The 16,145-nt window shown below is 38.5% G+C and overlaps 1 protein-coding gene across 1 annotated transcript; it reads right to left on the bottom strand.

The window, feature by feature from the left end:
* Positions 1–8,865: 8,865 nt before the first annotated feature.
* Positions 8,866–15,469, bottom strand: PRL (prolactin). The gene is made up of 5 exons (XM_040586719.1): positions 15,126–15,469; positions 13,430–13,611; positions 12,915–13,022; positions 11,294–11,473; positions 8,866–9,358 (listed from the first exon to the last, which is right to left on the bottom strand). Exons 1-5 carry the CDS (start codon positions 15,151–15,153, stop codon positions 9,167–9,169), a joined length of 690 nt encoding a protein of 229 aa, XP_040442653.1. The 5' UTR covers positions 15,154–15,469; the 3' UTR covers positions 8,866–9,166.
* Between the last annotated feature and the right edge of the window lie 676 nt (positions 15,470–16,145).

Below are 16,145 nucleotides of genomic sequence, written 5' to 3'. Positions count from 1 at the left end.
AATAATTCCTCCCTTAGAGTCAAAATGTCACTTTTTACACTACGCATTGTTGCCAGATTTTGTCAGTTACATTTTAAAAAAACACACCAAAACCCACAAAAAAAATCTGCTACTCGATGAATGTTCTGAATTAGAAAGCGGACCGACACCATGGTTGTTCCCTCCCCCCCCCCCCCCGCCCCCCCCCTTATTTACAATAATGTATATGCTGGATGAAAATAACGTAGCCTGATGAAACACACACACACACCCCCCTCAGCTCCCTGAAACCCCAGGGGCGGAGGTAGGCCTGGGTTGCCTAGCAACCCCCAGCAGGCAGTGGGGCCGCCGAGGCCTGCCGAGGCCTGTCTTGCCCGCCAACCTCTCCCCATCACTGCCCGAGTTATTTGCAAATCCCCCCAAACAGGGCAGTTCATTGGTGTGTCCCCCCCCCCCCCGTTGCTAGCTTGGCCAAGCCTACACAATTGTGGCCCCGAAAGTCAGGGTGCCAAGGATGTGTTGGAGGCCCCTGTGCATGTTGGAGGCCTCTGTGCTGAGCATTGTGCTCTTCAGAGAGCAATGGCTGGTGCTGGCACAGAGCTTCAGAGCTGACTTTTCTTCTGGCCTTGGAGGTGTAGTAAAATGGGCTTAATCCTTCATTGTTCCCGTTTTTTGGCACACTACCTTGTAACAGCTGCTTAAAGAAGTAATTCAGAGTTCAGGTTCAGTTCCATCAGGATTTCAAACTCCGTACGTTTGATGATGATAAAAAAGGAAACTCTTTAAAAATGTCCAGCGGGGTAGAAAGGGTATGTTGAATATGTGAGTGAAATCGGGTTTCCCTTGAAAGAAAGAACCTATCTGAAGGGACTTGCTGGAGAATCTTGATAATTTACAACCACTGATAACTAATCGTGAATAGGGAGGTATTTGCCAATTTCTAAAGGGAATGAGCTTATGCAGAGATTAAAAAAAAGAGTCCAGTTTCCTTTTCCTTTGATATAAGACTTGTGTATTTCTGCTTTGTAGGTGCTGGCCACAGGTGTAAGCTTTAGGACAGTCTCCTTTTTACTCACAGTGTTCCTGGATCAGATATCTTTCTTTCATGTTACTTGAAAGTCTGTGTTACTTAACTGACTTGTGGCTATCTTCACACTCAAAAAAAAATAAAAAAGAAAAGAAAAAAAATATTGTTTTTCAAAAATTGTCACAAAGAACCCTCTTATGTTCATCAAGCTACTTGTTTGGTTGCTATGTATGTTTTCATCTTGAAATGTGTATTGATGTACTTTGTACAACATTGCATTTCTCAAAAGATTTTGCATAGCACTTTGTCATACTTACTATTGGTTTGGTCCCTTTTTCCACTGAGAAATATTTATTGAAATGTTGTTAAAATGGTGGATTGATGGAAATCCCTGCTCGAGGAAGATTTTCTCATGAGAGAGAGTATGATGAAATGACATGCTTCTTATCTACTAAAACGGCAATTCAACTGAAAACTTTAATTTTCTTTCAGAAAATTGTGAATCTGGATTTGGCTTCAGTCAATACATGGGAGAGGTTAGAACTCAATCAAAACCATCTTTCATCTGTGAAACATGAAAACCCATTTTTCATGTTTTGATTTCCTAAAGGATGCCATCCAGAGGGACCTTGACAGGCTTGAGGAGTGGACCCATGCAAACTTCATGAGGCTCAACAAGGTGGAGTGCAAGGTCCTGCACCTAGGTCAGGACAGTCTCCAAGATCAATACAGACTTGGAGATGAATGGGTTGAGGGAAGCCCTGCGGAGGACTTGGGAATACTGGTGATTGAAACACTGGACGTGAGCTGGTAGTGTGCACTTGCAGCCCAGAAAGCCAATCACACTCTGCACAAGCACCATAGCTGTCTGTATCTTGGGCTGCATCAAAAGAGACGTCACCAACAGGTTAAGGGAAGTAATTCTGCCCCTCTACTCTACTCTTGTGAGACCCCACCTGGAGTATAGCATCCAGCTCTGGGATGTCCAGTTCTGGGGTGCCCAGTACAAGAAAGACCTGGACCTGTTGGAGCAGATCCAGAGAAGGACCACAAAAATGATCAGAGAGCTGGAGCACCTCTCCTATGAAGACAGGCTGAGGGAGTTGGGGTTGTTCAGCCTGGAGAAGAGAAGGCTCCAAGGGGACCTTATTGCGGCCTTTCAGTGTGTAAAGGGAGAGTTTGTCCTGCAGTGACAAGGGACAATGGTTTTAAAGTGAAAAAGGGTAGATTTAGATTGTATAAAAGGAAGACTTTTTTACAAGGGTGATGAGATACTGGAATAGGTTGCCCAGAGAAGTTGTGGAGGCCCCATCATCACAAGTGTTCAAGGTCAGGTTGGACGGGGCTTTGAGCAACCTGACCTAGTGAATGGTGTCCCTACCCATGACAGGGAGGTATGGTTCTGTGACTTGGTGCATGCTTTGGAGGAGACCATGCAGTGTTTCTTGACCATCTCTCTGAAACGTGTTGTGCATGTTCAAGACTGTAGCACTACCATTGTGCAGCTTCACTCTGCTGTTTTGTCCCCAGTCAGATTTATGCCATGACAACAGGTATATAAGATTACTATTAATTTAGGCTGAGCCAGAATTCATAATCCCTTGGATAAAAAGCTATACCAGGTATGTCATGCTTTGATACTAAGGTGAGGTGCATGATATAATTAATTACACAAGCACCTTTTCCCTGTCAGAGCAATATGAACGTTTGTTGGGTTTTTTTTTGCGGAGGAGTTATGGTATGCCCAAGGAGAGTTGTCAAGGGGACAGAAGATGTTTTTTTGCAGAACAATGCTACTATCTACCACTGTATTAAAAGCTTCAAGATTTGTTTTTGTATGAGTCCCTTTATGTCTTATATTTACCTAAACCTTACTTTCACTTAGATGAAATGTCAAGTGAAAATAAAAACAAATGGGTATCCTAAACTTCTTGCAAACCATTTCTGTTTTTTTTTTTTTTCTTTACATTTTTCATGGTGCCATCCATCAAAAGCTAATCTTTCAATAAACTCAGGCTGTGCATTGCACTTTCTTCCTTCACATGGCCCTGGAGAAAGCATGAGAAAATTTTCTAATAGGATGAAGTATTTTCTAGTACAAAATGATAAAGAACAGAATCTTTTTTATTTTCTCACTTTGATGCAACAGGGACACAGAAGATCAGATTCCTTGCAAATAACACAAAAGCCACTTTGAAGAATTGCTGAGCTGTCTATTGCATTAGCTTTGTCATGAAGACCCATGGTCTCTATTACATGGGTCTCATAGAGATACCATGCAAATCAAATTAATTCAAGTAGCTTTTGTCATATTAAGTTATAGTACATAGGCTGTAGGTCCAGGATGTTGGAACATCCAAAAGGTTCTGAGGCTTTAGTTAAGCTTGGATAATCATCAAAAGGCTTGGAAACTTTTTTGAGCTATACGAACTATTTTTGTCCATGAAATCAGGCTGGAAATCTCCCAAGAATGGCTCCTGGGGAAGATTATTGTTATTTCATTCATCTGGCTAAAAAAAGGGCCTATTGTCATGTATGATTATTAGCCTAATCCTGCAAACCATGGAAGTGCTTGCAAACATGAAGTCAGTAAAGGTAAGCATAATCATATCTTCATGTATTTCTGGAATTATTTCTACCTTAGCAATGGAGTGAAAAGAATGATAGAGAGACAAGTTGTTATATACCATACTTTGCATACTTCTGATTCCTACTTGTTTGAATTATAAGTGAATAGAGCAGGACTTCGCTGGGAAGGGGACCTTTTTTTTGTTCTGTGTTAGTGTACAGTAATGGTGACTTGGCTGGTAAGTGTGGATGTAGTGATTCTGATATTACTGTTAAAAATATAATATTCTTTATTAATTTCTAATTTATTTGACACTGAAAGCTAGAGGGACCTAGTCTGTTTGATAGTGAAAAAAACACCATCAGTAAATGGGAATATTTATAGTTAGTCATTTAGCGTACAAACTAATTCCTGTTCATTAAGTGCATATGCATATTATGTATTTTTTATTCTGCAAACTCCAATTTTCGCATTCTGCAAACTGCACATTTTCAGCATGTGGTATATGGTACAAGTGGGGTGTGAGTTTTATAGCTTCTTTGGTATGCTAGAGTGAGTGCTCTTAGGATTTTTGATGACTCACACTTTCACTCATGTGAATTAATAAGTGATCGGAACTCTTCAGTGTAATGAACCTTATAGTTTATTAAAAAGGGAAAAGTGTTTCTATAATTAGTGTGGTGCTGTTTGACAGAAAAAGTGAATTTTTGGGGGACTACTACTATTAAATATTGTCAGTAAATACTATTAATTTTTATGCTTGGCAAAGCACTTTCTGGTAGCAAACTGCCTAAGATGTAAGGAAGTGTTTGTTGTAAAAGTGTTCTTTAATAAATTTTGACTAGTGTCTACGCCATCATTTTTTAAACAGTTGTGAAATATGGAAATCTCCAGTAAAGGACTCTGTCTGAGACATGTCCTTAGCACTTTTAGTGAGGATTAGTGTCACCAGTAAATAGGAAATGAACATTCATCTCTGTATACATCAGTACTTCTTGAGCCAGAGACTGAGTGTTTCTGTGACCTTAAAAGTCTTTCTTTCTATGACCTCTTTTCACTTAGTTTGTTACCATTCATACCATGTACAAAGGAAGAAAAATAAGATGATGTGGACTGGCCAATAATGGTATAAAATATTACCACTCAATGAAAACTTCAGAAATCCTTCATGAGCAAAGGAACAAGAAGTGATTATATCCTGCAATTCTCTTTTGGATGCATGAATTAGAAGGCAGTGTGCCACGAGAACTTGTCCTTCTCAAAAAAACAGAATGTTAGCATGAGATTCTGGTGCTTCTTGGGTGATTAAAAGAGCACAAACACAATGATATAAAAGAGAATTAGTGACAAAATAACAAAAGGGTTTGGTTTTTCCCCTCAATGCACAATAAAATGATAGGCTGAACTGTGGGCTCTATATTTTCCTTTAAAATGGCCTTGTATTTTCTTTGTCTGTGGGACCTTAAAAAAGCGCCAAACCAAAAAATCAAAGAAAATGGGAGAAGTCTCTGAACGCTTTCTTCCACCAAAGATAAGGACTGTTTTTACTGCTTTCACCTGTATGAAAAAAAAAGAGGACATTAAACACCATTACTCATCTGTTTTCATTTCCTCCTCATAGTTGAGTACATGAAAGGAAATGAAAAATCACTACCAGAAAATGTACATTTTTCTTATTGTTATGGAGGAATATATCTAAATATAGCCTTAACATCACAATGATAGTTGATATTGGTGAAATGTTATCTGATGGTCACCAAGGTGTTTGGGGAAAAAAAAGTTGGAAAACCATGGCTGACATTTTCAAGACTGATATTTATTTGAATTTAGCTTGATTCCTAAAGATGAATAAGAGCATAAGGAACATCAAAAGGTATTATGTTTTAAAACTTGTTTTAAACCTCTTTTTAACACTTAATATAAACCTATGGATAGTCAGTCTTTCAATTGAACATTGAGGCTCAGCTTCAGTCTTCAAGATTTACCAAAGTAATTTGCAGGCACAAGACGTTAAGGGGTTGAGATAGAAATAGTCATATATGTAAATAGCTTTACAGATCAGTAAACCCAGTAATTTCAGTGGGAATGTGTATGCCTGTGATGTTATTCCCATGTAAGATTGTAGTATTTGATTTCTATAGTGTATGGGTATATACATAAGTATGATTACTGAGTTTACATCTCTGACATAATTTGTTGTTTGTATACGTTTCATTTATAATAAGCAGACTTAGTTTAAAATGTAGCCCTCAGAGTATTTCTGATTTTCAGAAATTAAACTTAGAAGATACGTGGTTTCTACACTGTATCCCCTGTTATTAAAATTGTTAATTGCCTTTGAATTAATGTTGCGATGGTAAACTGTATTGTACAAATGAATTGCCAAGTGATGGTTAAACCATTGGAGGCTTTTTGTAGCATCTCAGAAGAAAAAAGAAAAAAAGATGGTAGAGAGATTATCACATTATTAGTTAGACAGCTGATTCCAAATGACACATACTGTCAGTAAAAATCTTCCCTTATTTGCTTTAAAATCATTCTCAAAATAATTTCTGTTTGCTCCAATGGTTGGATATTGTCCTAGAGTCTAGACACAAGTCATGAATAGCAAGTTAGATTTTCATTTTGCATATCTCTATTGCTCTGTTGTATTCAATGATAAATGGTCTCAGTGATGAATTGGTTTAAACTTCATACCATTGAGATTTGGTGTCACAAGGTCTTATCTTAAATTTAGTGCCATCTATGGAAGCTTGAATATCATTTTCAAAGGGAACGGAACAGAGACTATATTTCAGCCGTGTGGACATTTCCTTCCCATTTCTGCCACTAAGCAATTTTAAACAAACAGAAGTAAAGAAACCAGCAGAGATTTAAATAGGGACAATTTGGGTATTGAATAACTAGAAAACTAGCTATTTTGAATGCTGGAAACCTGAAGTAGCGAGAAGTTATACACTTGGAAAAAAACTCTTACTGATACCAGTTTCTTTAATTTAGAAAGAACATGCTTGTTTTAAATTCAGATTTTTATAAAATAAGAGATTGGCTATGTAACTATTTTTATTGGACAAAAAACAAATCACTCAGGCCTTATGAACATGCACTAATTACAAAATACTAGTGAGATAAGAATGTATTGTCCCTATTAGCAACTGAAAAAATGAGAACTGCCAGTTGGCCTGTGTTGTGGCTCAAATATTCAAAGTCTGAAGGCATTGTCCGTGCCAGGGCACTTGACAATGAAGGTGTAGCTTTGAATGGCTCATGGGGTTCGACGTCTTTCTGTCTCTGTGACAGCTGTGATGACTCAGAATATTAACCAGATCACTTTTAAATACGCTTTTAGCTAAACAGCTGCAAACCAGATAGCTTTTCAGTTATTTTAGAAATTTTTTTTGTCTTTCTCTTCTGTCTTTCTTTATGAAATTAAAACCTCATAATTGTACTAAACCAGGCTATAATAAAGCCAGTGCATGCAAGTTTTAAACAAGTGGGTTTAGCACTGTGATTTTTAAGCAGTTAATGAAAGTCATTGTTTTAGATCTACTCATGTAAGTGTAAAATTATGAATGTCTGCCCTATTAATCAAGTTGCTTTTGAATTCTAAAGAGATTCTGAGGTAGGAGTTTACTCAGCAAGACATAATCATTTTTCCAGCTCAATACAGACTAGTCCCATTATTCATGTTTCTTTTGAATAAGAACTCACACTGTAATTCTAAGCACTTGTCATAATTACAAAGGATATTTTTTTCTTTTTCCCCTTCAAAATGTTTTTTTTGCCCATTGGCATTATAACAGAAAATAGAATATTATGATTAGATTAAATTCTAGTCTGGGCACTTGCATTTTGCCTGGCAAATTTTACCCATTTTCTTCCTTGACTGTGGTGGTGCACAGCTGTGTGTTGTTAAACTACTGTTGCATATGCCCTAAGTTTTGTGCATTTCAGAGCTTATGAAAGATGCCAGTTATGACTGTCCAACAAGGAATTTGTTTGCTGTACAGGTGATTTTATATGTATTAAAAATGGGCTTAGTATATACTTATCCAGATAAAGCCTGAGGCAGTCAATAATTGAAAATACGAAGGGATTAAAAGACCATTGTGTGTGTATATATATATATAAAATTAGAAATGCAAGTTATCATTACATCCTTATAGAGATGGCTAAAATGAAACCTTTCTAGCCGTTGGTAATATCTAATCTCTTACCTAAATGCCTATAATGGCTATGCTTATTCTGTTGTGGTAATAAGCGGGAGGCCTTAAGCCCTCAAACCCATCTTCTCTGGTCTTTCACTCTTCCTCCAAGCTGGCTCAACTCTGGAGCAGTGCAGCAGGCTTGTCTGGTGGAAGCCAAACCCATGAGGAGCTGATTGGAATTTAAGCTCCTCTTTGCTGAAGCTGTGTGATAAAGCCAAGGCCAAGTTTGTTTATGGCTTACAAAGACAGCATATAGATACGGTCAGTGGCTCCAGCTGCTATTTGGCTTCTTACTTGCTGTGTGACTGTAAGCCAGACTTTTTAAAAAAATAGTCAATTGTTTTCGTCTCTCCAGTTTTCTGATGTTTAACCATAGTGTTTTGATATGAGTGCCCTAAAAACTTTGAGTGTGACCAAACCCAAAGTTTATGGAGACACTTTGTGTTCAGGGCAGCAGACACCTTGGGTCAGCTAGTGCCTTTTTACAGCTTGAAAGTTTTCTGAGCAATTGCAGCCACCACATCACTTGTGAGGAATGTGAAGGTAGGTGGATATGATATGCATGCCCAGTATTTCCTATTGGGACCTACTGAAGCCTATTTGTTTCTTTGCCCTCAGACAGTCACCTCAAATGTAATGAACCTTCCTTTGGAAATGCCTCTTCTTCAAATAGTCAGTAGAGATGTAGATATACTTGGATCTCTGTCCTTAAAATTCTGGATGTGTCTTCTTTCTCCATGGACTGTATGGGGAACCAATGGCTAAGTTAGCCAAGATGGATTTCTTACTTTTCTCTCCCCTACTCAGTTTTTGTACAGAGTAGAAGCATCAGTTCAAGAGGCTTGGATTTGAGACCATATTTTTAGTTTAGAGTAGTTTAGTGTAATAGGTGATTAATCTGCTTTTTGATATCCCTCCTTTTTTTCCGCCCTCCTTTTTGGAGGGTGGAGGTAGAGAGCAATAGAAGTAAGATATCCTGTCATCAGTAACTGGAGTCTGAGATCCAAAAAGAGAAGCAACTGCTAAAGGTATAAACCATACTAGCTATTTTTCATTCACTAATACCACTCAATGTTATGCACTTTTGGATTTAATAACATTTTTATTTGTATCTGCATGATCTGGTTACCACTGAAATGCTACTAAGTGTGGAGATGAGACCGAAAAGTCTACTCTTGTCATACAAGTAAATGAGAACGTTTTAAAATGCTAAGATAAATGGTGCTAATAGTTGCAGCCAAAATTCACAGAAACATGCCTGAAAGTTACTGATGAACCTGATACTGTACAGTGTGACTTTTCATGAAGTTTGCAGTGAAAAGCGGCAAAGCAACAAGAACTCCATGATGAATGACTTCAGCAAGTGATTCAGGCCATGAGTACTTAACAATTGCCATCGTGGATTAGACGGCACTTCAGAAGCTTGAGGTAGTTGTCAATTTTGTGGGAATCTCGGCGGAGGCAATGCAGCAGGTTGTAAAAGGCAAAGAGCCTGGAGTCCTCATCTGCGAGTTGCAGGGATGGAAGGCCTTCCCATTGAGGGTAAATTTCATTTCCAATCTCACCAGAATGAACCTAAAGACACAAAATGATATTGTGGTAAATGATAGTGGATCTGACTGGCCCTGAGGAATGCTTGTTGCTAGTGTATGGCTTGTGAAGTGTTTCCTCTTATGGTTCCCAGTATTCTGTACGATGTTCTTTATCTTCATGCAGAAATTTGAATGAATTTGTCAGATTTTTCAGTTTATTTCCCTAAAATATGTAAAAAAACCTTAACTGTGTCAGTAGTGTTTTAAGAGAACTAGTGTGTTAAGTGGGTTCCAGTGGAATCTGACTTTGCAGAGAAATCACCCTTTCCTTTATGCATGGATTCCTCAGTGACATCTCGGGTTCCCTCCATCTCAAAATCTTTGTTAGCACTTGTTCCTAGAACTTTTTTGTGTGTATCTCCAGCTTCATCTTGGCTTATCTCTTAAGTGATCTCTGATACAGGCAGATTCAAGAACATGTTACCAGATGAATCTCCTAACAGTACATCTTCAGATGTCCTGTACTTCAGGTTCCATTAAAAAAAAAAAACAAAAACAAACAAAAAAACCACAACAAAACAAAAAAAAAACCCAAAACTGAGTAATACACTAACCTGTAATGTTAGAAAGCTACATGTCGTACATGTAGGAACTCATGTAGTAAGTCAGCATCTGAGGTTTAGGTTCCCTTGTTTGAAAGAGAGAATTGCATCACAGAAATCTACCTTTCATAGCAGGAAGGAAGTCGGAGTCTACTGGTGCTTGTGCACTTTCCTTATTTCCCACCAGCTGTAGTTCGTACAAGCACACAGGAGAGTATCTGTGGACTCTCTGTCACTCAGTTTAAGCAACAAGCCAAAAAAATTATAGACCTACTATGACTCAGAAACATGGTTTGACACTAATGAATTTGCCAATCCTGTCTTCAACCTCCTTCTGTAAATAATGTGAACGAGAAGGTGGTGACAGGGTAAAACTGTAGCAGCACCTGACTTACACTGTTATCTTGGATCCTCGCCTGCACCCTTTTCACATGTGGATATGGGAAAGAGATATATTTGATTACACTGATAAATGCATTTGTGGCCTGGATGGGCTAAGGTTTCTGAGTAAAGAGACACTGAAAGAGAGAGAGACCAGGAGTGAGTGATCCAGTGGAAAGTGGTGGATACAGCGGTGGTGGCACACTTAATGCTGTTCAACTAAGCAAAAGCCAGTAAAGTCAGAACCTCTTTTAACATCTGGCTCAGTGACAGAATGATGTATTCAGGGACTAACAGAGGCCCCTTTAAAAATAAACACGCTAGAGCAGATTTTATTCAGGAAAGCTTTCAATCATCTACTGATAACAAGAGTTACTCGAGTATGGGTTTTGTCAGACAACAGCCTTGTTATCTGACCTTACAAGTGTAGGGGGAACCAAGTCAGAGCCAGAGCTCATAGGAACTAGTATGGTGCAAAAAGCGAAATGAAAGATACCACAATTACTTTGCTGTATGCCACATCTTTACGATAGCCCAGCCTTCTAGAACAGTTTTCAACACAGTATCTGTTTCTGAAAACTATACACAATACCTATATGTGTGCAGATATGTATAAATATGCTAAAACATACATATAAATACGTGCATGTGAAACACACAGGCACATCCTTAAAAAATCAGGATTGCAAATTCAAAATACTCAAAGATAGAATGATGATCACCAGTCCTGATGATTACACCTTCCCTCAAAGCAGCACTGGGGGTATGCTGCGTTACGCTGTGCCAGTCATATCACATTATCTCTTTAGAAATTGCAGGTAGCAGAAGAGGAGAAAACTGAAAGAAGAAAGATGAACATTCTCAGATTCAGCTATTTTGTCTCCCTTTTTTCCCTTCACATCCACTGTTTCCTATTCCAGGTAGGGAGGGCCTGTCACTGTATGCGTCTTCATTACAGCAACAGGCTGGCAGGCTGTGAAGGATCCAGTACTTACCCGCCCAACTATTTTCTCCATTCCTTCTAGAAGACGCTTGTTTTGTTCTTCAATCTCTACAGCCTTCCAGAGGATGGTTTCTGGAGCTTCTTTGATTCTTTGTACTTCAGAGGCAAGATGGATCAGGGGATCATTCCAGGAGCGCAGCACTCCCAGTATTAAATTCAGTAGGTCTTCATGCTGCTCATCCACATTAAGAAAAGACAGTTAAAATAGCAAGGCTAAATGCTGGCAGCAGTAGGAAGCATTTAGAGCAATGTCCTTAGACGTAGTGCTTTGGGAACTCATTCCAGGACCTACTACTGAATATGCCCTATAACCTTGTCTTACACACCTCTGTGCAATTGCATTTCCGAAATTTATTATTGTTGTTATCATGTTTTACACTATTAGCACAAGCTCCTAAAGTATTTTAATGGAAAATATCATTAAAACGTCTCCACATTAAAAACTAGGAAGCACAACTGTGCTTCATCACTGTGAGAAAACCAGAACTCCTTATCGGATTTTTGATGGATATTTTAAAATCCAATGATTTTTTATTTTTTATTTTTTTAATGTTTAGTACAGAATGGAAGGTGCATATTATGGTAAACCACTAAATAGCTTTTATTGCCTCTATGTAACTCATGTATCCTCCCCTTTGAACAATGGTGCTTCCAGCTATAACTCTCTGGCTTTAAAAATTGTCCTTTACTGTGGGTGATAAAAATTCATAAAGCGTATGGTTATGGTAGTATTCAACTTTTTTTTCTTTGCTAGATGCACTGGATCTGCACACAACCAGGCTTGTGTAGCCAGGGCTGCGAATTCTGTTGCTCCCAATAGTTTCTGAACGAGATACTGAGAAGATGACTATACTGGAATTGCAAAGATAGCACCACCATGCAACTGATAAAGATTTCTCCCTGACACACCCCCATTCATACAGCTGTGCTTATTTTTTTCTCCAGAGTATTTTCAAGTTGTATCCATGAGTACAGGCTGAACAAGAGTATCATCATCTTCCCTTAAGTTTATAATTATTAACTTGACATATGTAGCATGTTTCTCTTTACAAGTATTTTGCAATATTTCGCACTAGAGTCTTTGTATTTGGATGATGATGTGACCACTTTTGCCTACTGGTAACAGCAAGAATATCTATGTAGTATTTGTTTAGTAATGTCAGTGTTTTCAGTTACTGGAAAACTATTTACCTCTGCCTGCATGCAGTATTCACTATATTGCCAATGTATTTTTATGTTTGTTAATGTAATACCTGTCTATAAGGTGCTTTAAGATAATGTTCAAAGGCTGTAGTGTTCTCAGTGCTGTACAAGCATGGTAACTGCTATTGCTCTATGAGGTTGTATTGTAAATGGAAATAAGATGCAATGACTGAAAGCAGCATACAGGAAAAGGAGGGGAAGATGAAAGTTACCGGTACTTACGTACTCTGTACAGCCTGTAACTTAGTATCAGCAAATGTCAAATCAGCTTTTCTTGGCTTTTTGGTGCCTTCCTCTTCCTGGCTTTTTCAGTCCGATTGAGCTGATTTCCCTCTCCATCTGTCTGCTGCCTTTCCATTCTGTACCCCCTGCTCTATCTCACACTGAATGACAGTAGAAATGGGACTTACATGAGTCTGCTGAGCTTGCTCCTTATCTTCAGGAGTGGTTAAGGAGGATGTGTGGCAGCCATTAACAGCTTTTGTAATAAAACCCCGGCCCTGAGCATAGCGTTCATCCTGCAGATCAGCAAGGACAGGCATTATTGAAAGAGATAAGTAAGAAGAGCTTCCATTCAAACACTGTATTAACTAATTGTTGTTCCATTGCCTTTATCACTGCTTTTATGCTGCAAAGGTCAAAAGTTTCGGGTGAGTCTTTAGAGTGAAACTAGCATCCAGCAAACACAGGCTTGTCCCACAGATAAAGAATGATGGGAAAAAGGTATCTTTTAATAGAAGTGTTGGGGACCTTAGCAATGGTCAGCACTACACACAGATTTGGTTACCATTGGGACTATCACTGTGCAGCAGTCATATTTGTTTACTTATTGAAGGATTTCATATGTTAACATATGCTTGTGCTTAAAAAATATTAAATTGCATTTTTATGTTTTCTCACTCGCAGGAAAAGGCAGAGTACTTACAAATTCATTGAATATTTCCGAAGAGAGGAAGTGAATGTAGTGTGAAAGTTTAACTGCTCGGTCAAAAAGTTCTCCAAGGGAAACTTGGCAACTGACAGATCCATTGGGGCAGATAGGCAAGGAGGTCACCCCTTCCTTTGTCAGGAGCACGTTGGACACCAGAAGAACCACCAGCAATAAACCTGTTTGTGTTAAAACCAACCCAAAATGGAATCACATTGACTTGTATATGCATTTAGAAGTAGCTGTCAGAGCCAGATGCTGGATGGATTTGGCTGTGTTGTCATGTGGCTCAGAGTACCCCCTGTACTGGATGCTGAAAATCAGCGGAGGAGGAAAGCACTGTAATTCTATTATCCTTTCTCCCCTCTGTCACCCTGACTGTGTAGCAGAGCCTGCTGCAGAATTCCAGGAGACAAGGTAACCTGTGCTGCAGTGTACACTGTATTCTGAATTCTCTTACTGTTGTGCCTGACTTTATTACACAGTGATAAATGGAAGAAAGAGAATCAAACTGCTTCACAGTGTAAATATAGATACATAATTATATTTGCACAGCTATATAAATTTGGAAAATAGATTGGTCTTTTTTTTTTTCCCTTCCCCCCCTCCTCCCACAGGTCCTTTTCTTCTTTGCAAACATTTGGAGTTTAAATTAATTTTGTGGGAGGGTGGTTAGGTCACTCTCTTAAGGTTTTGATTGTCCTGGGAGTTCCTTCAGAAGATTTCCAGCAGCTGTGCTGCTTTGCTGTTTAGAATTTAACCCTAAATTGTCTACTGCTAAGAAAACAGAGAGTACTTTAATCTTTTCCCCTGAGCTCTGAAACAGATATAGAGAACTTCTTATTATCTAAAACACAAAACCTCATCTGTTTAAAACTTTTAATATTAACTTAACAGAGTCAAGTTTTCTATTCAGTGAAATGAAATATGCACAGAAAAACAATGGGGAAAATTTAAAGCAAATATTTGGTAAATGAACGTACTTACTCAAAGAACACTGTTCTGTGCTCTGTGATTTTCAGTTCTGGAAATTGGCTTGCTACAAGTATTGGTTCACTAGACTTATTTTAGATGCTAAATTAAAGTGTACTCCATAAATCAGCAGAGTTGTCCCTAATTTTATAATGAGATAAGTTTCTTTCTAGCTCTAAAGTAAAGTCCATATACACTATATTGAAGGAAGCCTTCCTCCTCGCCCATGAACAAGGTGCATGCATGCTGCAATTAGGAAAGTCCTCTGGGAAATAATTCTGCGAATAAGAAAACCTGAAACTTGTTGGCTTAGAAAGTTGAAGATGGTTATGAAAGCATTCAGTTCAAAATTACTACATCACTTTGAGACTTGTGGGTAATAATGTTTAGTCATTGTCTTCTGAGTGGTATAACAAAACAGTTTGGTTCCAGTCTTTTGTGTGCAGGTGTCACATCCCTCAAGCCAATTTTCTGTTATACTGCCCAATGCAAAGGTAGTCTTAGGAGACAAAAGACTGAGTAAAAAAGGGATGAAGCTGCCTTCTAATTCCAAGCTTTGGACACTAAACATTTGAGGTACAGGCAGGTTTCACCACGATCAGAAGACTAGGTGGCTGGAAGACCTCAGTTTCTACAACTGTTACATTTCAGTTACTTCCTAATTCAATCCAAATTTAAAGAAATATGCAAGTTATCAGCGAGTGAATGGCAAAAGTCTTACCTTTCAGTGAAGCCCCCTTGTTGCTCATGGTGGGGATCCTGTGTGATGACTTGCTTTACCTGGAAAAAGTCTCAATACTTGCTTTTATCCTTTGAGCATGCCACTTTTATATACACCATCCAGGGTCCATCTTGCATACATTCAGCAGGTCATGGAGTTTATCTCGATAATTACAAACATCGAATTGCCTTCCTTCCACATTCATATTCAGTATTTTTTTGTTTTTTATTTTTAAGGGTGAGAGGGAATTTCATTAACAAGTTCAGCTGTGGGATCCTAAATACGGTTGGAGGAAGAGTGTGCCTAAAATTTACCCTGAATGAGGTGCAAATGCCATTGGTCCTAGAAACCTCCTGCTGTCAAGTCTGAGACATATTCTCAATGTTTCTAGCCTGCTGTTCCTCCTCCCTAGAACTGTCATCTCACCCTTCCTTGTTTCTTCAGCCATCCAAGCTTGCTTATGTTAAAATTCTGGTTATTTGTGGAAGGCAAATAATATTTTACAATGTTCACAGTGAGAGAAACAGCATAAATTGTAGTGAAATGTATCCAGAGAAAGGGAATGGAGGCTCCTGGAAATACAGGTCACTATCTGTAAGATTATCAATGTGATATTCTGGGTATATAGATCCATACAGTTAAAAAAGTTATTACACAGCACAAATCATGATATAATTGATCCTCAGTCTGCGAGATATTTGGAGAAAGTTCTTACATTAAAAAAGTAATAATTTGCAACAGTCAACGAGGAAGAAGTTACATGTTTACTGTTTAAGCACAAATGTTTCATGAATAAGTCAGCATTATTTAAGCCCTCTACAAAACCATGAGATTGCTTTCTGTACTTGGAAACTCCCTGCGTAAAAGATGGGCATTTCCACCATACGCAAAACATATGCTGTCATAATCACTGGGATTTGTTTCCAGATCTGATGTGCCTGTGGAAATCTACAAACTAGCCTCAGCAGGCTGGCCCCATTGTCTTGTTGTGTAAGGGTCATCTGTATGAATATGTTAGCA

Source organism: Falco naumanni, chromosome 3 (genome assembly GCF_017639655.2).
Source record: "Falco naumanni isolate bFalNau1 chromosome 3, bFalNau1.pat, whole genome shotgun sequence".
Lineage (NCBI taxonomy): Eukaryota > Metazoa > Chordata > Aves > Falconiformes > Falconidae > Falco > Falco naumanni.
The sequence above is the reverse complement of the archived record's forward strand: the minus strand, read 5'-3'. Positions and strand labels throughout refer to the sequence as shown.

What these genes read in the sequence shown, in the direction of transcription:
- PRL (XM_040586719.1), bottom strand. Translation starts at nt 15,153, where the DNA reads ATGAGCAACAAGGGGGCTTCACTGAAAG. An exon ending in CGGAAATATTCAATGAATTT is followed by an intron (nt 13,023 to 13,429) that starts GTAAGTACTCTG and finishes GCTGATCTGCAG; the next exon opens with GATGAACGCTATGCTCAGGG. An exon ending in AGCAAGCTCAGCAGACTCAT is followed by an intron (nt 11,474 to 12,914) that starts GTAAGTCCCATT and finishes GTGGATGAGCAG; the next exon opens with CATGAAGACCTACTGAATTT.